The sequence below is a fragment of the Lepidochelys kempii genome, chromosome 11 (assembly GCF_965140285.1).
Source record: "Lepidochelys kempii isolate rLepKem1 chromosome 11, rLepKem1.hap1, whole genome shotgun sequence".
NCBI classification, from domain to species: domain Eukaryota; kingdom Metazoa; phylum Chordata; order Testudines; family Cheloniidae; genus Lepidochelys; species Lepidochelys kempii.
Window position 1 is genome coordinate 51,484,379 of NC_136390.1, and position 24,855 is coordinate 51,509,233.

Below are 24,855 nucleotides of genomic sequence, written 5' to 3' on the forward strand. Positions count from 1 at the left end.
AATAAATTTATGCTCAAAAATTTTGCTCTGGGTTATTCTGTTTTTGATGATAGAATACAAATAATTTGTGCTGAATCCTTAGATTTTCAGATACATTCTACTCTTGCTTTTGGAAGTTCAGTCACAAATGCAGAAGATATGTGTAACTGGTGACCCGCATTGTTTGGAGGATGGCAGAATACTAATGGATCAGCAGTTTAGCATCTCAAAAGTGTATATTATTTCACTTCTTGTCGGCATGAATGTGCAGTTCCAAAGATATTTGGAATCAAATAGGATCATGTTAGGGTTAGTTACTTTTCTGATCCTAAACATAAATCTAGTTGATTAAGCATTATCACACAGTCAGTTGAGTGGTGAAGACCAGATTGGCTGTACCTGTGCCTTCCCCAGTTATTTACCAGTAGGCAGTGTGATCCAGTGGCGATGGCACTGGACTAGTAATCAGAAGACCTGGATTCTATTTACAGCTTTCTGTGTTCTTGGCAAATATCTTCACTTCTCTGTTTCAGTTTCCCTGTCTATAAAATGTAAATGACGATACTTGCCCCCTTTGTAAAGCATTTTGAGATCTAGAGATGATGTGTAATGCTCTGTCTCTTTGAATTCTCACAGTGAGGGATGAAGTGGAGAGGGCTGGGAAAATAACACCACGAAGTAGGTTTATTCACTGTGACAAAAGGCACAAAATCTTATCAGCTTGTGGGAAAAATACAGTCCACTGCAATAACAATACTGCCCTTCTGACTTTCATCATTAGGAAGTGCAATTTCTAAATCTAAAACAGCACTGAAAGCTCTGGGAATGGGAACATGGGAATCTGTTGTGCAAGAAAGCCCAAGATATCTCATAACAGTGGTCAAATCTTCAGCCCTGTCTGTGTGTTACTGTGAGTTGCATAAATTCCAGACAGCTGCACACTGCCCTGATAGATCTTGGGGGAAAGGATGAGCCAGAGCAAGAGGAGAATGCAATAGGAAATGAATGCAGATCTGCACCTATTCCATGACAACGTGTGGAGCTGCTCAAATTGTGGAGAAATGAGGTTCTGCAAATCAGAGAATTCCCAGCCTCTTGGAATCCCTTTGCAATCCAGGTACTTCTGCCTTCGCCATTAGGACCATCGAGGTAACTTTAGACCTAAAGCTGCAGTAAACAACATAATTTCTCCACTAGGGGGAGAAAGAGACCAAGATCAGGTCTCTAATCTTAAAACAAATATAAATATTGTATGGCGTTAAAGGTGAAAGCACTGAGAGACATCATCCTCTGCTCATTATTGTATATTGGTGGGGGTGGCATGTCCTTCTCCTCCTGGCAGGCACTGGAGTCTGACTGATCTCAACATTGTGGAGTTGTCTTGTGGAATAATCCTACTGGTCAATTCAGTCTCCCTGGCTGGGAGGCTGGGATTCTGTCTGTTTCCAAGCCCAAAATATGCTAAATTCATTCTTTGTATCAAAGCACATGGCTACCATGCTCTTTAGTGACTACAACAGAAGTTACCAATGCACATCCAAGAACAGCATTTAGCCCTGTATTTTCAATATTCTTTGGTATCGTACACCTAGCAGCATATTCACTGTGGTACCATTTTGTAAGGGGCTTTATTTTCAAATATGGATATCCAGTAATGAAAGTAGATATTTTTCTGAATTTTGCATTTGTATCGGGAATTCTGTATTGAGACGAATAAGTAGAGATATTAATTATTATGACATGAGTTATCAACTGTTAAGAAAAATTGTCAAAACATTTTTCCATAAAAAACAGGGAACATTTTTCATTAAATATTTCCTTATTTTCATGCCAGTTATAATTGTTAGGCACACAGCTAGAAGTTATCTTGTATCTTCAGAATGCAATTGCAAGGATAAACCGATCTCAAATTAGGTAGCCAAAGTTCTTGTTCTAACAAAGAACTCTCTTGTTCACAAGATAGTGTAGATCAAAGCCACTAACAAAAGTAAAACTGTAAGGAAAGAAATATGAGCTAGCTCTGGGGTGCAGAGCGAATACCAAATGGAGGATACTACCCCATCTGGAATCAAATCTTGCCTCATGTGGTTGAATTGAGTTTTGTGGGTTTTAGAGTAGCAGCACTGCAGATTAAGAATCAGGTCCACTGCAGGAGTGGTGTATGGAGGCTTGCACAATACACACATGCCCTGCTTCTTGTTTTGCTATGGGGATGCACACTAAAATGAAAAGAAACCATTAGCCTTGAAATACAGTACAGTACTAGGACATTCTATGAGAATTTCTAATCCTATTTCCTATGCCTTCACCGTGCATTGGTTATATGGTGGATGAGGTTTACATTTTGTGTAGTTGTTTTTGCTGGAACAAAATATGTTTGTGCAGCCAGTGCCACCAGAATGCATGGCAGCACCCTGAGATTTTCTCAGGGCAATAGAAATCAGTCTGTATTGCTGTTGCTGGAAAATAAAACAATGTGACAGACTGGAAATTTATATGTTGTAAATCTATTAAAATTACAGAAATATATTATAGTCTCTTGGCAAGGGTCTTGTCTGGTATAGCTCTATGGAAGGTGCAAAGAAAGAGTTTATAATAAGTGATCTGAAAGGAGGATTATAGCTTAAGTGTATCAGAAGTAGAGAGCAGTGTTGCTCCAGGCTCTGCTTTGTGACAGTTTCAATCAAAATTGAAATACTGGGTTGGAAATAGTTTCAGGACGTATGTTCACACAATGTAAGTGAATTTCTAAAATTCAATATACTTCAGTAGACATTGTTGATATTTTGAACATTTTTGATGAAATTGATTTATCATTCACACATATGAAAGTCATGCATTTGGGGTGTTTTTGTAATAGGTGTTTGCTACTGAATGGAGCAGAGTGCCCTCAATTCCCAATAAAATCAGTGAGGAAAGGATGAGACCACAGAGAGCATCTAAAAGAGTAAAATGGAGCTCAGAAATCAAGAATAAGACCTAAACACTGTTGAATGCACCAGGATGATAATGCTCGATAAAAGTCTGGGGGACATTCATACTATGCTGCATTTACAGGCACCCAGATTGGAGTTTTCCCAGGTCACTGAAGCTAACACTCCAACCATGACTGCAATTAACAAGATCAGCATTTGCCAAGAGTTTCCATGTAAAAGTAACAGTTTGGAATCTGGTAATTGTATGGTGTCAGTTGGCAAATGCACCCTTTTTGTGGTGTATGTGGAACTCCTGTGAAAGTGAGGCTTATGGGGTACTACCAGTGCAGAACCAATCCGGAGGAGGTGTACCACTTCATTCTTTTCCTGGATCATGTGGCCTATGGAGACATGTTAGGGTGAGGAGTAAGGACAATTCAGAGTGAAGAGGTTGTGCACCAGCAGAAATGCCCCAGTGTGATGAAGCCCAGAGGGTCTCTTTACTGAGTCTTTCAACCGTACCAATGGCAGCAAGGGTTGCTGGGTTGATGCTGCTATTTGTTCTGGGACAATATGTGTGCCCTGTATCCCCTCTATGATTACAAATGCAATGTGTAAATCTGACACCAAGAAAGAGTTTACATTGCTGGAGAAAATATCATACCTTCCAAGTATTGGTGGCCAGTAAGAGTTAGTTCTGATGATACAATGGCCTGGTCTACACCAGGAAGTTACCTTGGTATAACTACATTGCTCAGGGCTGTGAAAAATCCACACCCTGGGGCAATGCAGTTAAACCAGCCTAATGTCCTGTGTAGACAGTGCTAGGACAATGGAAGAATTTTCCTGTCTACCTAGCTATTGCTTCTTGGCAAGGTGGATTATCTGTGCCAACAGGAGAACCTCTCCCGTCCGCATAGGGAGTGTCTTCACTGAAGACATTTCAAGTGCAGGCAAGCCCAAAGTCAGTAGCTTGATAGCCTGTTGGAGAGTCTGGATGGAGCTGGATTTTCTGTAGAAGAGGACAGAGCTAGAATGGTCTTTCACCTAGTTGGGCAATTTCAGTTGAACTCATTTTAATTAATCTCTCATTTCAATAAATTCAGTCATTTTCTCATATTTACTTCTATCCTTTGAATTAACCTTACTCTGAACAAAACACAGAATAACAATTGTATATTCTTTCTTCTCTCTCTTTCAACTATGAGTCATATCACAATTGATTCAATCTGTAGTCTATTGGTGAAATCAAACAGGAGTATTTAGTGCCTTATTAGTAGAAGTAATGTTAAGTTCCTATAAGCATTCTTGTGGAGTCCACTGAGAACCACTTTAAAAGATTTTAAATTCTCAGAGAACAGAAAAACATTAAACAATACTCTCTTAAAAGCCTGCTTTTAGCCTATGACTTTTTAATTATAAAACTATATTAAGTAAATTTAGGGCTCATGAAAGGTGTTGGCTTGGTAGCTCTGAAGGCTAAAGTCTCCTAGTTAGGCCTCTTAGGATCAGGTCTCATATCCTTAGATGAGTTACAGCACTGGTAGCAAGTATACAAACTCAACAGATAAAAGAATCGTTTAGTCCCTGTGCCCATTTAATTTCTAGCTGCTCTACTGAGGCAGTACAAGAAAGCCAGTCCTAATGGTGTTTTGGGGGTTCTTTTTTGTTTGCTTTCACGGAATTATTTTACTGTCATGTGGCCATTACTAATTGGGCTGAGGCAACCAATTAATTACTGAACTTTCTTTTTTAGGAATCATATATTTTCCCCTGTCTCCTTTTACCCTCTGTCAAATGACACCCACATAGCCATCACAAGATTGAGAGAGCTAAAGTCTTTACAAGAAGCAACCATTCCACAAACATTCCCATATCCCTTTAATAAGCTTTTTTTTTTAATACTGAGGAAAGTAAATTACACTTCATACAGATTTGTGAGATCCTTTTATAGTGTAAAAATTTGATTCTTTTGGAAAAGCTTTCTTCCCTATGAATGGAATGAAAGTCATAACAGATCCATGGAACTATATGCAAACACATCTGGTTTGTAAGAGAGAGATCAAATAATAGAAAGCATATCTTGTAAAGCAAAGCCAACTCCTCAATTAAAGAGAAAATCATCCCCTTGTAAATATCTTCAGAAACCGTTCGGACTGGTGTTCCAAATTACCCAACTCATCATTGGCTAGCACTGTCAGTGCATGTATGTTCCAAAAACCCCCACCCAACCTACAGATCTCCAATTCCCCAGCATCAGGTACACCCAAAGTTCACTGAAGTCGTTTGGTCTGTGTCTGCAATGTTATGCAGAGAATATTCTGTGGGTGCTCTTTGCTTCACCCATGTACAGGCATTCTGTTGGCTCTGTTTTAAGAGCTGTTGCAGCTGTGTTGGACACCACAGCAAGTTCCCAACATGACTCTCATGAAACATTGCATTTAATCTTATCTACACTAGATTTTATGCAGAAGATGAAGTTTCAGTTATGGGAACCACTGAAGTTATTTGGACCTTACACAGAGTTCTTATGAGCAAGACGACACGTATCAAAAATAAATTTCCCCAATGAATAGTTATAAGTTGAACAGAAAATTGAGAGAGGAGTTGAACAATTTGATTAACTTTGGTCAGCACATTAATTCTCTAAAACTGTTCTTTAAGTGCATCACTACTGCTTGCATAGTAACAAGCTTGTAATATACCCTGTGCATGAATCATAATTGCTAATATTGTAATACATGCACCAAAATAATACTTATGTAGTGTTTTCTATTTTAAGCACTTTAGAAACACTAGGTAATTATTCAAATTGATTAAAATAAATTCAAGAAATAATTGCATGTAGACAAAATGTGTTTTTTCATAGAACCAATCATTGCTCTGGTGTTTTTCTAAACACGTTGAAGAATTTGCAGCTATTGGCACAATCCTGTGACCTTTATTTACAACGCATAGTCCTTATTCACTGAAGTCAATTAGACTTTTCACATAAATGTTGGTGTGTCATTGAACTCTATATTGTAATAAATTGTATAATAATAATTGGAATGTCAGGGAAACTGAAGAAGATTAATATTGGGGTATATGATGGAATGTTAAATAAAAATTGGAATAATTCTTTTTTTTATGGCTTTTTGGTGACTACAGAACTTTAATCTGGTGGATTTAAATAGAGAATCTCCATTCTTGAAGCACAGGTCAAAAGAAGGCCAGAATGTTTTCCTTTCATCCTCAAAACTATTTTGACTGCATGACTAGAATGTATCTGTTTATCCTAAATGATAGCAATATATTGGAATAAGTTTTTTCCTCTTGTGTAGGGCCTCATGAAACTGCCACTGAAGTCAAAAGAAAGACCCATATTCCCTTTTGTGGTCATTTGATCAGGCTCATGGCACATAGAGATGTCATGGATACAACCTAACATGAGTGAGGGGTTTCGCAAAGGCAAGATGAGAAGGAGAGGGAGGAATTTTTTATCTGATGTACTTCTTACTTGCAGAAGTGATGAAATGGCTCTCAAAAAGCTTTAAGGTGCTACAGTCTCAAGAAGACAAGTGTAAAATCAAATGCCTTTGCTTTGCTGGTCTCCCACTGGAATTATGAAAATGTTCTTGGAACAACCATTATTTGGAGACTTCTGGGACATTACAGCACAGCTGACTATTATTATTATTTGCTGAGTGTCAACACACTATTTCAGTACTCTGCAGAACTTAGTGTTAGCCAGAAAATGTGTCTTATTTTAGTAAATGGGAAATATCCATAGGTAGATAGTGGTAGTGGATATTTTTCTACTTAAAAACCGAAAAAAAATAATTTAAAAAAATCCAAATGCTGGTATTGGTACATCTATATAAAAAACAGTGGATCTCATGCCAAGAAAACCTGACGCCCAACTCAAGAGGACTAGTTGAGGTGGGACTTAAGACTGGATGATTTCAGTGAGGCTACTCATGTGAATAACTGCTCACCAATGTGTGTTTGGTGGGGTGTCATACTCTGGGCCTTGATTAGTATTGTTTCATATTGTTTGGCTTGTACCCAGTTTGCCCATACTGCTTTTTGGTCAATATGAAATTCACCCCAGTGCAGAGTGCTTGAACATGACTCCATGCACTATTTAACATGCATTGAAACCTTCAACATAGGTCTTCAATAGGGCTTGAACTGTGCATAGATCCATGTGTACCCCTCTGTACCAGGGTGAATTTCACACCTAAGCCTCCTTCTTTCAGAAGTACCATGCCATTTTGATCTATCAGTGTTGACAGGATGTAATGTATTGTAAATTGTATTTTACAGTTAGTCAAAACATTTTGGATTTTGATTTTTTTAGCTGTAAAATAAGCATAAAATTTTGAAAAATCTTCACTGTTAAAAATTTGTGCCTTATTCTAGTTTGTTTTTCTAGCTTCAGCTTCCTGCCATTGGATTTGTAAACCTTTATCTGAAGAAAATCTCTCTAATATTAGATATCTTCTCTCTATTTAGGTCCCTATAGACCATGATCTAGTTGCCTCTTATATTTCTCTTTGATCAGCCAAATAGAATGAGCTTCGTAAATCTCTATTTTAAGGCATATTTACCAGATCTGTAAGCATTCTTGTAGCTCTTTTTGAACCCTTTTTATGTATGTTTTTCTATGACTTAGTAGTTAAATTACTACTGTGTGTAGTTATTAAATTGACATAGAAAATTAAGTCCCTAGTGAGTAAAAGGATTTGTAACATTAGACATAGATCTGAGTCATCAATTCAGATGTGGAACTGAACCACACAAAGGTAAGGATGGTCTGGATCCAATATCCTGGTTCACATCAGTCTTACAGAACCAAGAATTTTGAATTTGGATCCAAGTTTACCCATAGTTCAATCTAGTAGACTGATCTAGAGCCATATCTAAAAAGGATAAGAAATATACAAAACTATAGTAATTAGTTTATATTTGTTCTGTTACACCATGTTTTCCAGCAGACAAAAATAATAGCTGACTGTATTTCACTGTATTTGCAGAGGGCTGACATTCACTCACCTAAGTTTATCCCAGCTGTGTTGTTCTTATAGCTATAACAAGTCTTGTTTCCAACTCCTTGAAGAGATCTGAATCCTTATGGGATATCAGACACTTCCATAATCTGGAACATTTATATATTTTTCCCAAGAAGAGCCAGACAAATCAGTACAGCGACTAGATGTACTGTTGTTCCGATGAAGAGCCTGTATACAATTTAGAAAGGAAAAAAAGGATCTCTTGTGCATATGGATAATACAAATATCTGAGCCATTTGCTATTACATGCTTAGAAAATTCAATGGAACAGGTGGATGTGCATGTTCTATTGTAGCTAGTTTAAATGAACAAACAAAACTTCACTTGGGTCATGATTATTATGCAATTTACAAACTGGTAATGTAACCCTCAAGCAGTATGATAACACAGTACATTCAGTGTCATTTTAATTCAGCATGGACAACTAGGAAAACTTAAGAGTACATGATTCATGCAAAAAATCAGTTATTCCTTTGAAATGTATCTACCTACCTCCACTACATACGCATTTAATGTCCAACAATTTCCTCAGTGCAACATCACATATTGTCCCTCAGGATATGCTGAAGTGATTCCACTCAGCTACATCAAAAAATTCCAGGTACTTTCATTGCTTGCTTCCACCTACATAACCCTATTTGATGTCGTCAGAGGAGGAGCTTCTGCTTTAAACGAAAATGCATTTCAGAAGCTCATGTGAGCTTGCTCAGGAAATCATGACCCAACACTGTGCATGAGCTTAAGAGATAACAGCAGGCCCATTTGATTATGTTTTTATAAACAAACACAAAAGCTCTTTGTCACTTTCCCAGGTTAACTGTCTGTACCCTGACACAAATACCATATGGATATGAGTGATGATCCTGCTGCGTTGTTGTAATGTCAACAGTACTTAAGAACAAATTGTGTTTGTGAATGAGTCCATATATTCCATCCTGTCCACATACACAAAATGAGGCTAACTTCATCGGTTTAAATTAATTGAGTTCCAGCAGAAATGAATTTCATAAAATCAAAGAACCATACAAATGTAGGATTGGAAGGGTCTTCAAGAAATCATCAAGTCCAGCCCCTCTGCTGTGGCAGAACCAAGTAAACCTAGACCATTCCTGACCACTCCTGTTTAAGCTGTTCTTCAAAACTTTTAATGATAGAGATTGCACAACCTCCCTTTGAAGCCTATTCCAGAGTTTAACTACCCTTATATTTAGAAAGATTTTTGTGATCTCTAACCTAAATCTCCTTTGCTGCAGATTAAGCCCATTATTCCTTTTCCTTCCTTCATGGACATGGAGAGCAATTGATCACCATCTTCTTTATAACAGCTCTTATAGTTGAAGACTGTTATCAGGTCCCCCCGATTCATCTTTTCTCAAGCCTAAACATGCCCAGTTTTTTAACCTTTCTTCATAGGTCTGGTTTTCTAAAGCTTTGATCATTTTTGTTGCTTTTTTCTGGACTCTTTCTAACTTGTTCATGTCTTTCCTAAAGCGCAGCACCCAGAATTAGACACAGTACTACAAGTGAGGCTTCACCGGTGTACAGCATACCAGTTACCTCTCATGTCTTACACCCCACAGCGATTTTAGCCTTTTGCACAACTGCATCACGTTGACTCATCTTCAATTTGTGGTACACTATAACGCCCAAATCCTTTTCAGCAGCACTACTGCTTAGCCATTTTCGAGTTGTGCATTTGATTTTTCTTTCCTAGGTGTAATACTTTGCACTTGTCTTTATTAAATTTCATTTTGCTGATTTCAGACCAATTCTGCAGTTTGTCAAAGTCATCTTGAATTCAAATCCTCTCCTCCAAAGTCCTGTCCTTGCACGTCCCTCCCCATCTGCTTAGTGTCAGCCACAAATGTTATAAGCATACTCTCCACTCCATGATCCAAGTCATTAATGAAAATATTAAATAGTATCGGACTCAGGACTGACCCCCTGAGGAACCCTACTAAATGCTCCCCCCTTTTGAGGAGCAAATCATTGCTGACTATTCTTTGAATATGGACTTTCAACCAGCTGTTCACCCACTGTATAGTAATTTCATCTAGACCATGAATGAAAGAAAGAAAGAATGAAATTAATTCTGTTCAGACCATTGTTTTAACAATGATAGAGGGATTTCCTCAAGCCTTACCAGCTTTCCACACTAATATCTGCATTAATTTTGGAGTCTCCCAAATCCTAAAATGAAGTTCACTTATATAATAAATTTTCTTTGTGAAGCAAATGTCTCTCAGGATATCTGATTTTGAATGGAATATACATGCTCCAACCTTTGATTCTCCATAAAGCCTTATGTTACGGGGAATAAGAAGGAATTTGAGTTAAAAGGAAACAAATGCAACAGACTCAGGATTTTTTCTGAGATGAAGCTACATCATTGAGGGGCAGGTGTACTGAGGAAACGGGGACTGTTCTGCATTCCTTTCAGGTACTGAAATTAGGGTGAATTCATTGAAAAAGTTTTAATCTTAGGTCAGCAGTATCCATTTTTGGAATACATTGTTTTTCTCACAAAATGTTCCATGTTTCATTACTCCCTAGATCAGTACAAAACTCCAACCATGATGAGAATATGGCAGGATGGTACTATAACAGCACTGAAATTCAGCGGCCGGCATTCAGGGCCCCATTTCATTTAGTGTGACTTGTCCTCCTGAGGATGAAAAGTGCACTTTCTTTAACTTCCGGGACACCTTCATTTTCTGTGGTCTCCCATCATGAAAGAGAGCTACTATTTATTTTCATTATGAAGTTGCAGGGTTGAACTTTACTGAAGCATCAAGTATTCTACATCTTGGCTGAGTCCTAATTGACAGGGAAAAAATGCATTACCACATAGAAAGCCACTGTAACTTCTTTCCCACATCACATACATGCAGTGCAAACACATCCACACTCATTGTGCAGACATCATATAGTCTAGTACACATTTGTGTGGGTGGGTGCAGCATACACATACAAAAGCTCCAGATGTGCTATTTATCTAGTTTAGTTGGCTGTTTCTTCTATAAGGCCAAGAAAAAAATTAATAATTTCTTTTACTGTTAAGGGGATTGGTCTTCCTCTCATATTTCAGAAAGGGGCTGGAAAGTAAAGGAAGCCAAACTTTTTCCTATTTAAGGCCAAAGCAAAGGAATGCCTGTGGCTCAGTTCTGTGCAGGGCCCGGTGCTGAAAGGGCAGGGAACAATTGATGGTGCTATTTTGAATTGATTTTTCTTTCCCCCCATTTTTATTTTTGCACATAGAGTCTCATGTCTAATATTTAGACATGATGAGCTTTGTGCAAAAAGTAACTTGGCTCATTCTTGCAGTGTTTCAACCCTCAATTACTTTGGCACAACAAGATGGTGAGTAATTCAAATTTCTTATGAGTTTATTTTTTATTTTCATCAATTCATCTTAATAGCACATAAGAAAACAGTATTCCCAAGTCTCCCCAGGATACTTTTCCTTCACCCATTCAACATTATGAGATAGATAGATAAAGTTTTTTAGCTGAATACTAGAATATGTAGATTACTAACCAGAAGGTTCCTAAATGTAAGAAACGTTTTGGTTTTCCTGTGTACATTTTTTTCTATTTAAGCTGCAGTTCTTGTTCTTTCTGGTGTTCATATTATAGGCTCCGAAAAGTTTTTTTTTTTTGGGGGGGGGTGGGGTGTAATGATTTTGTTTTGAATGCTAGCTCTATGTAGTCTGGAAGTTATTTGTCTCACATAATAAGCCTGTGTTTCCAGCTGTTTGCTAGATTGCTCTTCTATACCATACAGTAAGTGCTCCTTTGGCACTGTAGGAATATGCTTTAAAGATTTTAGCCTATAGAAAAAAACCTTAGAAATTGGAACCAAGGTTGCTGAAACCATTTTTGTAAAACTGCACAAGGAAATATCTGTCAGCTTGTTGAGTTTTTATTTTTCACACACAGCAAGTGGGTGAATGCATTCACTCTGCTAAAAGCTTTTCTATCACTCATCTGCAGGCTATTTCAAACTCTTAGAAGATCAATTAACAGCTAACTGATCTTCTCAGGGAGGTGTGCAATGCAACAGATCACTGACACAAAATGAATCTGGAATATAGTGAAAAATTACTCTACACTCAATTTCAACTTAAAGTGATGATAACTATGATAGTTAACAGATGAGTTTCCATGAGAACACTTGATGCTTTGGGGATCTGTACTATTCCCTAGACATTGTCATCATTATGTTTCATATCTTTTTACTCTTAAGGTGTGAAATAATACTTTTGTCTTCTAAATGTGAAAGAGATGTTCATGCATGAAAGAAGCTAATAAAATAGATAATTTGATAAATGACAGCAAATTAATATAAAATGCAGAGCAGGCAAATGCAGCCAAATTTTTTATACACACACCCAGCCCTGGTCAAAAAAAGGAAACTATTAGAAATGATTACTTTAACAAATTGATGGCCAACTTGTCTGTGAAAGCAGAGCTAGAAAGCAACCTGTGCATCAGGGTTTACTATATTTCTAACAGGATGTTTGAGCAATGGAATAATTGGAGCCTAGGATGAATGTTTCTTTTGTGAGCAAATCAGGTACTATAATCTGTAACAAAGAAGTGCCCAAATGAGTTCCAAATGTCAATAAAAAGAATATTTCAAAGCCAGAGGAAATTTATGCAGTGGGGACTCTTCTATGCTTACAGCAACAAAATAAATTAACATGTTTTTTCACTGTAGATAATGGGATCCTTAGCCACCAGCCACCCACAGTGAAAATCACCCTCAGTTTCATCTCCCTTTTCAAGAAAACCCTCCTGCATGTCATCCCCTGACAAGACCCTTCCCCTCACTTTGGTTGTCCCCAGACTTTACTGTGTTACAAAACACATTTGTTCTAGTAATGGTCAATTTTGCACATAGAAAGAAACAGTTATGTCTAAGAAATGTTTGGCACATTCAAAGTGCATGGTATGGCAACATTTCCCTACTGGGCTAGTTTCCATATGGGTTAGAGAGAGATGGTTAGTTTGATGAAGCTGGTAAAACATCAGTCAATCAATTTGTAAATGCAACTGAAATTGAATATCTCTTTTTGGTTTGCTCAGAATATAGAGTACTGTCCCTTCTCTGGAAAGTACTTTTCCACAAGGTTAAAAATCTGTTTACTTGTCTGAAATTGCTCCTATTTCTTCTCCCACCCTGCATCCCAATGGACATACTCAAAAAATGAATAATACAAAGATAATTCAGAGAGTTGACCATTAATATTGTTAATGCATGTACAGTGCATTGATGGGTTTGAGAGCTAATGTTTCCATGTCTGAAAAGAGAATTTCCAGACATGCTGAATTGCTGTCTCAAAAAGAATGTTTATATGGTTTGTATCAAAAGTAAGTCAATATAAAATTTTCCTTGGAAAATCTTGTCAGTAGACAAGCCTTGGCAAAGATATTAAGGAAGCTGCTGAGTATACAGTGTGTTCATAATAGTCAGATGTAGCTCTGGGATATGAGTTTCTTAGTTTTTCTGTAATAACCAGAAAGGGAAGTTTAAACATAGTCTAAGATTGAACCTCTGCTCAGCTCAAGTTATGTATATTATGGAATATGAAATGTTCATTTACTAACACTAATCCAGGCTATAAAATGTCTTGATAATCTAGCTAGAGTTCTTGTGAAAAAAAATATTTCGCTTGAGATGGGCTAAACTTAGATTTTCTGATCTGTGTTAAAAGTTTCATCAGTTTAAGATATCTTCACAAACCTCTTTCATAATGAAGTGCCATCTAGTGACTGGTAGTTCTGCTTCACCTGCAACAAATGAAGATTCAGAGTCAAGAAATGAATACTTAATACTCACATGTGTTACATTATTGAATCAGTGGTTTGGGAGCTATTTAATTATACAAGGCCCAATTCTGCCACCCTTACATTGGGCAACATTTACTGGCCTTTAAATAATAATAATAATAATTAATAATAAATTATCGTTATTATTTATTTTATTATTATGAAACAGAAGTGTTGCATTCTGGCCAACTCTGTCCCAAAGTTACTGTAACTTTGAAAATAATTTGTGCAGCAAATTGTTGGTGTTGACAAATCTGAGACTAAAACCTTACTCCTGTGAAAACAATTCTTCTGGTCAGGTATGTACATGTTCCTGGAAAAGAGTCAAATTATAGAAATAATATTTAAATTACACATCTCTGAAAGAATTTATATACACCCATTTAAAGGTATTTTAAAATATATGGAACATAATAGAAGTTATTCTATCCTAAAAGCCCTGCCTCAAGCCACAAATATTCACCAATATAGGGTTAACAGATAGCAACTGTGAAAAAACGGGATAGGGGGTGGGGGATAATAGACAGCTACATAAGAAAAAGTCCCAAAAAACGGGACATATGGTCACCCTAACCAATATCATAGGTGACTGAAGTTCACTGTAACACACAAACTTTGTTACTAGTACAGAAGTAGCAGGGAGTGAGACTAGTTTTCTCTGTGTTCCTATAGTGAAACCTGTTTTAAGAAAGACTGCTGCAAACATATTGGGTTACACCTATCTGAAGGCTCCTTTACACTGCCAGAGTGGTGTAAAGGGGCTTCTGTGTCTATAAGAATCGGGGCCAAGAACTGAGTACAATTCTGCTTCACTGTTATTAGACCCTGCTTTCATTCCCTTGAGTAGTTCCTTAAAATGACTTTCAAACTGTTACCCAGCCAACACTATTTCCCACCAGCCTTTGCTAGCAATAGATCATCCATACCCACAATGAGTATAAGGAGATTTTGGAGAGCTAGGGCCTGATTGTTCTCTTATTTACACCCTGTAAATTGTGAGTAACTCCACTGGAATGATCAGAACTCCACTGCTGAAAAAGGAGCATGTCAGCAGAATCAGACCCTCTGCATACTTTGCAGCCAATTCTATGCTTCACGCTTATATTAAAGTATAAATGCTGCCTCAACTGTAAAGTATAAATGCTGCCTCAACAGCAGCACACCTCTTTGTTGCGCAGGTGGACATCTCTTAAACCATTCTTTGAGAATGATGTTTGATCTTTCATATTAATACAGTATTCCAAGTGGCAGTTTTTAAAAAGTGGAATGTAGCCACCGTAAATAGGCTGCTGTAATCAATATGTTGTTGCTTCTGCACTAACTCTTCATTCTGAACATCTACATTTGATTGAATAGCTGCAAAAATAGTTTGTCTCTAATTATTTCTACAAAATAGCTCCAGTTTAAGATTATGCTTTTTTTAAACTGGAAAGTGTTAGAGCGGTAATGAAGAAATGGCATGAGTTCAGCAATACATTTGTATGGTTTCTAGAAGAATAGCAACATTTTTAGTGTTTGCCAGCATGCTACCTCTGCATTCATTGTAGATTAATCCATTGAATTAGCTGGTGAAATGGAAACACTTCAGACAGTCAGCAATGTCTTTCTATCACCAACCCAGACATCTCCTCAAGCTTGCCATAGTGAAGATAAAAGCAGGGTTAGACTGAGACATGCCTAGTACCATCAGTGCAGGGCCACGGATAACTATACTGTAGAGATAAACTGATCTATTTGGTGTTCAAATACAAGAGATCAGGTGTCTCGTACCCAAAGAAAATATACTTGGGTTTGTGCCACGTACATCTTATCCATCATTTAGCGAACATGAAGCAGATGAACACCAAAAGATAACAAAAAGGGAAGATAAGAAGGGCAGTAAGAAGCAGGTTTCTTTAGCTGAGCAAGTGAAAGGAAAGGCCAATGGTATGGTTGTAAGAAAAATTATTCCAGTGGTCTTTATTAGACAGCAATAACATGCTGCCATGTGGGATACAATCAATCTGAGCATACTGCAAAGGCCATTACCTACTCTTCGTGTTCTTTTGGATACATTGTCTAAAAAAAGTCTCATAACTTGACTGAGAATTTTCTCAAATTGATCCAGCTCCCAAAACATTGTGGATAAAGAAACTGGCACCCTGATGTAATGCAGAATGGGCCCAGGAGAACATGTGGCAGTGCACATCTGGAACCTGGATGTTTTAGTCTGTGCTTTCTGGCTACCAAATTTTAAACTAACGAATTGTTGAAACTTACGGTTTGAAATTAAAGTTCAGCAATGTGTACCTCTCTGGCAAGACTGTGTTTTGGAAGCGTGATGTGTGACTTTGATTTGGAAAAATCTGAGCCTAAACTAAAGTCGGGGGAATCCAGCCCCTCAACAAAGTGTGCATGATTGTGTTAGAATGTGATTTCTCAACACCATTTAGATCACACAGACATTAGCCTTATGGGAATGAAACCATTTGATTTCTTTCATAATTTTCCATATTTTGTTTTTGAGTTGAGACCAAGGCTAAGCAGACTGATTTTTGAAAGGGCAGTGGAATTGGAAACATCCACTGCTTTATTACAAAGAAGGGAGGAAGCAGAGGTTCAGGGTGTTGTCCAGCGGCAGTGATATTATTGTTAACAGACTCAGTATTTGAGTCAGAGCTATAATACCCACCTTCCTCACAGAGTTACAAATCACAAGCAGATCCTCTGTTCTTTTCCAGTTGTTGTGAAGTTTTGGGTCTTGAATTAGACAAATGTTACCACCTCTTGCCAAATGTTAGTTGTTGCCAGCCTTACACAGTTGTTGGTTGTAAACAGTTCACTTGATGGAGGAGAAAAAAGAGCAAGAATTAGCATCCTTTTTTTCCCCTGTGCCATACTGACATGGATATCTTATTCAATCTGGTGCCTGGAATGCTAACATGGGTTCAAAGCTTGTTATGGCTCACTATTTAATCACAGATATAATAAATAACTTGGGACACATCTGTTTTGATAATCTGGAGACGATGATATGCATCATGGTTGGAGGGTGATGAAAGTTGTAACTAGCATTGCTGTTTCACCTACTAACATGTGCTTGTGGACATTTAGTTCTTTCTATCTCTAACTCTGCATTTTGGTTTAACAGCTGTCTATTGAGAGAATGCAGAGGCTCAGGCTGCCACGAGTGGTATTTGATAGCGTGGTGTGTTTCTCAGGCTGGCAGGCAGCATGAACACTGTTGTTCTTGGATGTCGTCTTATGACTGAGCAGTAACCCAGTGACCCTGAGAAGAGCAACAATTGCAGCAGCCACTAAAATGATTGCATGCCCTTCCCAAAAAATCAGCTTGGTATAATGACTCTTCAAAACCTATGGCACTGGAACTAGATCAAAAGCTGTGTGCGTTAGCCATCTCATTTCCAGAGTTCTCTTTTTGTTGTGTTTGATCATGAAACAAAGGGTCTGCTACAGACTGCAAACAAAGAAAAAGAAGAAAATGGGTGACAAGAAGTTCAATGGCAAATGCCTGTTGAGGGACTTGAGGTAACTAGATTAGATTCTGAGGTCGTTGTGGAAAAGCAAAGTGACATAGTAACATAAAATTTGTCACCAGTGATACCTAGAAACTGCAGGTGCACCTTAAAGAAGCTGGAATAACATCAATGTTATTCATCCTGAAGCTTGCCCCATGGTTTCTCCATGGCCCTAACCTCATTGCCATGCAGTATCCTTCGAGTGGTGGCTTAGTAAATTATACATTATAATACTTCAGGTGGCTGAGGCTTCAACCAAGAACCTGGTCCCAGGTGAAAGGATTACTAAACATCATCCACTTCCTGCTTATCCAAAGCCTCTATGAAAGTTTATAAACCTATAATCAGACAAGCATCTCCATGGATACAACATTTAAATGAAAAATATATTTAGTTCTGTAATATTCAAAAGCACTTTAATACTATGTGGCAAAATGTTATCTTTGACAGCTACTATTTCTTATGTAGCACATTAAAAGTGCAGTTAAAGACTAATTTCTGGACTTTCTAGTTTTGATCTTTGGCAGCTACCATAATTAAGTTAACCTAGCTTAGTTTTTTTTTAAAAAATGCATGATTTTTAACCTTATTTTAACAATATTTTAACCTTAAAATAGTTGCAAGAATACTACATCAATCTATCTCTCGTCCCAGGCATTTGTCATAATAATAATATGTCCTATACAAAACATTCCTGATGATTCAATATGGAGTTGAATTCTATAGTGCATGGAATAAATCTTGAAGTCCTACTGAATAGCTATGCAAATTTTACTCAAGCAAAACTCTCATTGTCCAGTGGGTCTTTTGCTGGAATAAAGAATGAAACATTCTCTAAAGATTTCAGAATTTGTCCCATTCCCCCACCCGCTAACGTTAAGGACAATTATTCTTTGTTTGTATACAGTAGTCAGCATACTCTCTTCCACTGACACAAATGGAAGGGACTTAACATACTTGAAATCCTTCTTAGGGAGTGGGGTGAGATGCTATTTCTCTGTATTTCCTGCTATTTCCAGGGTATACTGTGCCCAGAAATACTTAGGTTGGCTCTTTGTGCAAGAGTTCTGAAGGGTTTTGTAGGCAAGGTTACTGTTAGAGGAGGTTGAACAGGGGACCACAGTTACTCTTCACAACTCCATTCCATGCTTGACGCAGGATTTTCATGCATAATTCTCACTGGAATGAACGCTACTTAAGGTAGCACTAATACCCATGGTATCATCTCTGTATTCTGATACAGAGCAGCCCCACGGTGACAGACCGCACCTCTCTTTCAGGGACCATGCTACTAGAAGGGATGGGAGCAAAGCACATGAGGCTCTGTTTCCCGGGAAACACAGTCAGGGGATCCTCACAGATTTTTCTGGCTGTCCCTTCATGTGGTCCAGGCTCAGAAGTTGCCTTGTTCGGTAGAAGGAGACTCCAGTTTTTAGACACGTTTTTAATGTTTAGGGGTTAATTTTCCTTTGTGTACGTCTCCTTAGTATCATTGGCATCATAAAAGGAATGGAAATAGTTCCCAGAGATGATGCCTTGGTCCGCCTTTCTTGGCTGCTAGATGGTGCATAGAGGGAGACTGCAGCAAGAACACAAGTTAGAGCAATCCTTAGGCTACAGTACATGAGACCAAATATTCGTTTCTCTTTTAGAACAAACAGTGTTTCATAAGAACAGCTATCTTCACTTCATAACTCTTCTCACTTAAAACAAAATCCAACCTCCCCCATGCATTCCTTTTTTTATTTCAGTACTAATCCTGCTGGCTCTAAGTTTCCAGAGCTGGAAACTGTGCCTGTTTCATGTCAGAATGACAATGGAAAACATGATATAACCAGTCAAACAACAATCGTTTGTTAAGTTTAGTTAGGGTAAACTTCAGACACTAGGACGTCTGGCTGTGTTTAGTGAAAATACATCAGAGGAGATTCTTTTCAGATTAGCTAAGAAACCACTTCCATTTTCCATAATTTTTCTCAAGTGCTGTAGTTTTATAAATGAAATATAAGAATGAAACTGAATACGACATGCACTGTAATAATACCTGCACTTTTTACGTACTTTGTTTCACACAAATGTTCTGTGAAAAGATGTTTGCCAGCGGACTGAATCACACACAAGGCATTAAACAACCTAAGAATATTTCTTTAAAGTAATGATGTTTATTTTAAGGTAGAATGTAGCCTCCTACTTTGAAGGCAAGTGTACACTGTGGCTTAGATGATTAGTTATGGCCAAAGGGGCACAACACAACCCACAAAGTGGGATGCAAATGTAGCTTTAAGGCCTGAGCTGTCTGTGTGCATCAAACTGCCAACAGCTCCAAGAGACCAATTTTGCAACTGGAGATCACCAGTCTGGAGGCAGCCCCTGACTGCCTTTCCCCATCAATGTTCCCTACATCAGCAGCTGGAGGATGTTGTAGATGCTACTACTTTGATTCTGTGTTATCAGAGGATTCCCTCTTCCTTGGACTGATATTTCCATGGCCACCTATGCCAGCTTTAGGTCCAGTATCTTCCAGCAGTCCAGTGCAACGTGGTGTCACGGGAGTATGGATGCTTATTTTCAGTAGTAGATATTAAGGACTGAGTTGTGGCTGGAAGCTACATTCCAGGGTAATGCACTATTGGAGCTCCTTCCCAACACTGGTTTTATCTTCCACTCTGGGCCATAACTTGCTCCCACTGAAGTCAAACTCTCGTTGACCAGTGGGTGCATTATCGGGCCCTCTCTTGTGAATATCTCTTGGTTTTCATCCTCTATTTTTTTCTTCCTGATGTTTTCTCTTTGGTAGAGATGTGTGAACAAAATTGCAGCTCTTCTTTCAAAAAACATAACAGAAACAATTGTTCACTTGCACACAGTTAATGAAAAATATAGGAGGGATGCTTCATTGTTACTTTGCAGTTCAGTGTAGCTATTACATTGAACCCCAAAGAAACAATGAACTACACTGTCCATGTTTTCCTTGAACTATATGCATGTGAACACAGCAATTGTGCTCTTTGGAAATCACTCTGATATTAGTGAGAGGCTCTTTTTGACTATTTGTCTATCAGTCTATGTTAGGATATCCTGCTTGGCTCTGTACAGACTCACTGTGATTGCATGCCAGTTGTTTCATGGAAGAATGGTCACCTGAAAGGAAACAAAAAGGCTATTGTAGTGGGAATTACAGATATTGGAGCATAGTAATTTAAAATCAGCTCAGATGTTTGTAAAATCTGTACTCAGTACTCTGAACCTACTGTCCTTTTGGATGCTGCCAGGGTGGTCCTCTGTATAATAGCCCTCTTTTTAGTAAGAATCAAATAATGTATACAGAGAAATTTAAATCCAGCTGCATCTTTTCAGGTTAGATTAGCTGAAGAAAACAAAGTTGCTATAGGCTTGTTTCTATTCAAAATCTCCACTCTTCCAGTTTTCAGACCCAGCCCTTGAATTCACATTTTTCTAACATCCTTAACTGTAGGGGGATTGAGGTCAGCAACAATGCTTATGCACCCTTTAGACGCCAGAACTCACTAGCAATACCAGGCTTTCTGCATTGTACTCTTTTACTAGCATTAGGACAGATATTAGTTAAGAAAAAGGATCTGAAATACTTAGAAGCCATGTAGCAAATTTATAGTTAACAGATGGTCCAAAAATTAGAAATGCCTTTGCCAACTGTAATAAAACAGCTACAATGGTTTGCTTTGTTAACTTTATAATTTTGACATAATAGTGTTGTAACCAAAACAGAGTTTTACAGCTAGTTATTTAATCTTGACTAGAAGAGATTCAAGGGAAAACTCTAGACACTGCCATACATATCCACTAAGAGTCCAAAATATGTATGGAGGCAGGTGAATGAACACAAACTGTTTTACAAATGAGGACAGAATGACACTGTCCTGTTCGTACAGAATCACATCGTTGACTGACCTGTTCCATTTCTGAAGCCTTACAGATACTTGTACTTTATTTGCAGTCACGGATATGATTTCTTTCTATGGACAGTGTGCTGGACCTCTTTTTAATACATCATTTAAATATAAAGTACAAGAGCCAAATTCTCCACTGATTTACGACCCATGTCAATTCATTGAAGTCAATGAAATTGCACAGGGCATTATGTTAGTGCAGACCCCTGCTGCTTTATTCATCTCTGATATACTTCATCAAAGTCAGCGGAGTTACACTACGACTGAATTTGCCTATTGTATCTGAAAACATAAATTGTGTTACCATATGTACTGCACAGCACTGAAACATTTCCCATCTGCTGACATCTCTTGAGAAAAGCATTGAACTAAGCTAGGTTCTTCCAGGCAGATCTTAGAAACAGCCACTAAATAAAATATTTAGCCCTCTCATTTGGTTAGAAAACATAATTTTCCATGCCTCATTTTGGATTTTAATTACTTGATAGAAATTGCTTAGTTATGACCAGCAAAGCTAATCAATAAATAATTGGAAATAATATTTGTTCCGTTTCACAAGTTCAGGTTTAAGCTTTTAAATTGTAATAATTGGAGCCTGTCCTTCAAGCCTCTTAGTGCACCTTGAACGCAGTGGGAGCTGAGGCCCCTTTCCCCAGCCCCCAAGAAAAAAAGGCCTGTTTTAAAATCTTTCCAGTGATTCCTGCTTGTAGACAGGTAAGAAATATCACAAGAACAGACTTCCTTGCAGTATTATGGCCTATCCATTTGTGGTCCCTAGGTACAGAGGTACAAGGTAATGAAATACATTTTTAAAGTTACCAGAGCTTTTTGAAATGCCCAAGAACAGGTGGTTTTGAATTTGAGGTTAAGAATTTCTTATGTGGAGACAATAGCATAATATTTCAGTTTCTCTTCCTAACACGGGTAAATGTCTATGAGTTTTTTCCAGTCTCTATGCTCCCACATTACTCTGATTTTGTCACATGACCCTGTGTGACCTTTGGTGTCAGTGACTTTAAGAAGCAGGCTGAAATCACTTGATTTCCAGTCATACAATCATGGATTGGAACAGATTCTCAAACTGATACAAGCTCAAAGCCCTGATGTGACTGCAACTGATTTTATGGATCAGCTTTTGACCTAACATGTAATCAGCCCTGGTACTAGTTAAAAACAAAAATATGCTAATTATAATGATGAACTTGTAGGCTGATGAATAAACAGGGTGTTTTTTATGGTGAGGGGGAGGGGGACACAGGGGGGACATGGAGAAGGAGGAAACATCAAAATATACCAAGCTTCTTTTCACCCTCCTATCCTAAAGATCATTTTAGAGTCCCTCTTATAATACAGATATACAAATTTGAAATCTTAGCATAAAACCCACCCAATACGTGTATTCACTAATTCCTTTCATCAGAATGGCATAGGGAATTCAGAAGAATGGATAACATAATTCTGTGAGCAACCTAGTAAAAAAATGGTTTGCTGTATTTAGCCTATATCAAAATAAGTAGCTTTTTATTAAATAAGTTTTATTGTTTGAAATACTCACTTTATGAATGAAGGCACAGTGTGATCATTTCTTTGTGCTTACCCCATTAAAGGTTCAGAAATGAGTGGAATATTTTGCAATGTGTTCATTCCATGTGTTGAACACCAATTGAAACCAGTGAAACCAGACTGTAAAAATCACAGGCAGAATATAGTCCTTCTTTCAGAATGACACCTAGTCTTGCATACATAGCTAAACGAGCATCAGACATTTTATTAAGAACATCACTTATGAATGTTAAAATGAAAGAATGACTGGATGACATAAAAAGGCTAGATTAAATACAGTGAAGTAGACGCAATTGTTTTAAACCACATTACCACTGAGACAAACGAGATCATTAGTTTACTTAATACAAAGAACAAGATTTATTATTCTTAATCCAAACACAACTGAAAAAGGTAATGAAAGTGCCAATAATCTAAGGATTTGTCTACACTTACTGGGGGAGTGACCCGCAGTGATCGATGCATTGGCAGTCGATTTAGTGGGTCTAGTGAAGACCCGCCAAATCGACCACAGATCACTCTCCCATCGACTCCTGTACTCCACCTGAACAAGAAGCGCAAGGGGAGTCAATGGGAGAGTGTCTCCACTCGACATAGCATAGTGTGGACCCCGCTGTAAGTAGATCGATCTCCCTCCATAGTGTAGACAAGGCCTGAGCATAAGAATGAAGGCATTCTAAATTTTACTGAGCAACAAATTGTAATCTGGTGATTATAACACACATCTTGAGTATCTAACAAACAAAAGAGTAATGATAGCTTAAACTGCAAACATTTGCACTGATTGAAGGCTTGAAAGGGAAAAGAGACAGATGGGGTGGGGATCTCAAAAGGGAGAACGTTAGTTCCATGATATGCAATTCTTTCCACTGAGCAAATAGATGTCCTTTGGTCTCTATTGTGCATTGTCATGGAAGTGGGATGCTGTGTGCATCTTCTCACTGGGATAAGATCCCATCTCAAACTCATGAGGGTATAGCACCATTATTAGCACTATTTTGTACTACTCCCCCTCCTCACTGTGCACCTCTGTTGTGGGGTGAGGGGCTAGGAGAGCAGCTGGCAGGGGATCCATCAGCATAGGGCTAAATAGAACCATTTTGGAAGAGTCCAGAGAGTAACAGGAAGGCACTGGCCCTCCATCCAAATGTCCAGGCTTTGTGTGGGTGTCCTAAGATACCCCTCCCCTTACCCCCTCACCTTCCCCCCCGATCTCAAGACAACTATATGCTTAGAGAAATTAGCCCCTTTCCCACTCCATGTAGTGGCTAACAGCCTCCCTCCTGTTCCAATGGGATTCTCTAAGGAAAGACCACAAGATGAACCTAATTGATTTTCCTAGTCTGTGTGTGGGGTTCTTTTGTATGAGGATGACCTGGACCTAAATCAGCTAATAATGTTCACTAGTAAGCTGACATCAGAACTTATTGCTCTGGAAATCATAACTGTGTTGTAAAAAGAATATTATTCCTTTAGGTGTGGAATAATGGGCAGGCACAGATGGACTCTTTAGTCATCAAGCAGATGTCGTCTTGATGTAATTATCCTTACTACCTGAGAGAAAGGGAAGAGAAATACCAGTTGTAGGCCCAGCCCTGCAGTCCTCTTTCAGGCTACATGCTTGTAGGATCACAATTCATTGATGATAGAATTGCTTATAAATGGCAACTTTATGTATTAGAGGGTTGGGGTTTCCCCCCATATTATACCAGCTAATCATTAATTTAGGACTAGCTTCTGCCACACTTACTCATATTAAGTTGTACCTTACTCTGTGAAAACTCCAATTGAAGCCAATGGGACCACTTACAGAATTAAGATACTGCTCAGTGTTGTGAGGATGGAAAAGTCTGATCCTAAATTAATGAGTAACCGGTACAATACGAAAAACAATGGAAAAATGACTATTTATAACATCAACTTATATCAATTTTCTGAAAACAGCATCTCTTTCCACTCTCAGAAATTGTTCCTCTAATTAACTGTGTGCAATTCCTAGCGCTTCACTATCTAAATGCTTGAAAATGGCCTAATCCTGGACCTCATTGGTAGGAAAAATCTTCCTT

The 24,855-nt window shown here is 38.1% G+C and overlaps 1 protein-coding gene across 1 annotated transcript in view; it reads left to right on the forward strand.

The window, feature by feature from the left end:
- Nucleotides 1-11,092: 11,092 nt before the first annotated feature.
- COL3A1 (collagen type III alpha 1 chain) overlaps nucleotides 11,093-24,855 on the forward strand; it is a 69,108-nt gene continuing 55,345 nt past the window's right edge. Inside the window, exon 1 of the mRNA XM_073306132.2 lies at nucleotides 11,093-11,308. Coding sequence (XP_073162233.2) covers nucleotides 11,230-11,308 — 79 coding nt within the window. The 5' untranslated portion in view covers nucleotides 11,093-11,229. The remainder of the gene's footprint in view (nucleotides 11,309-24,855) is intronic.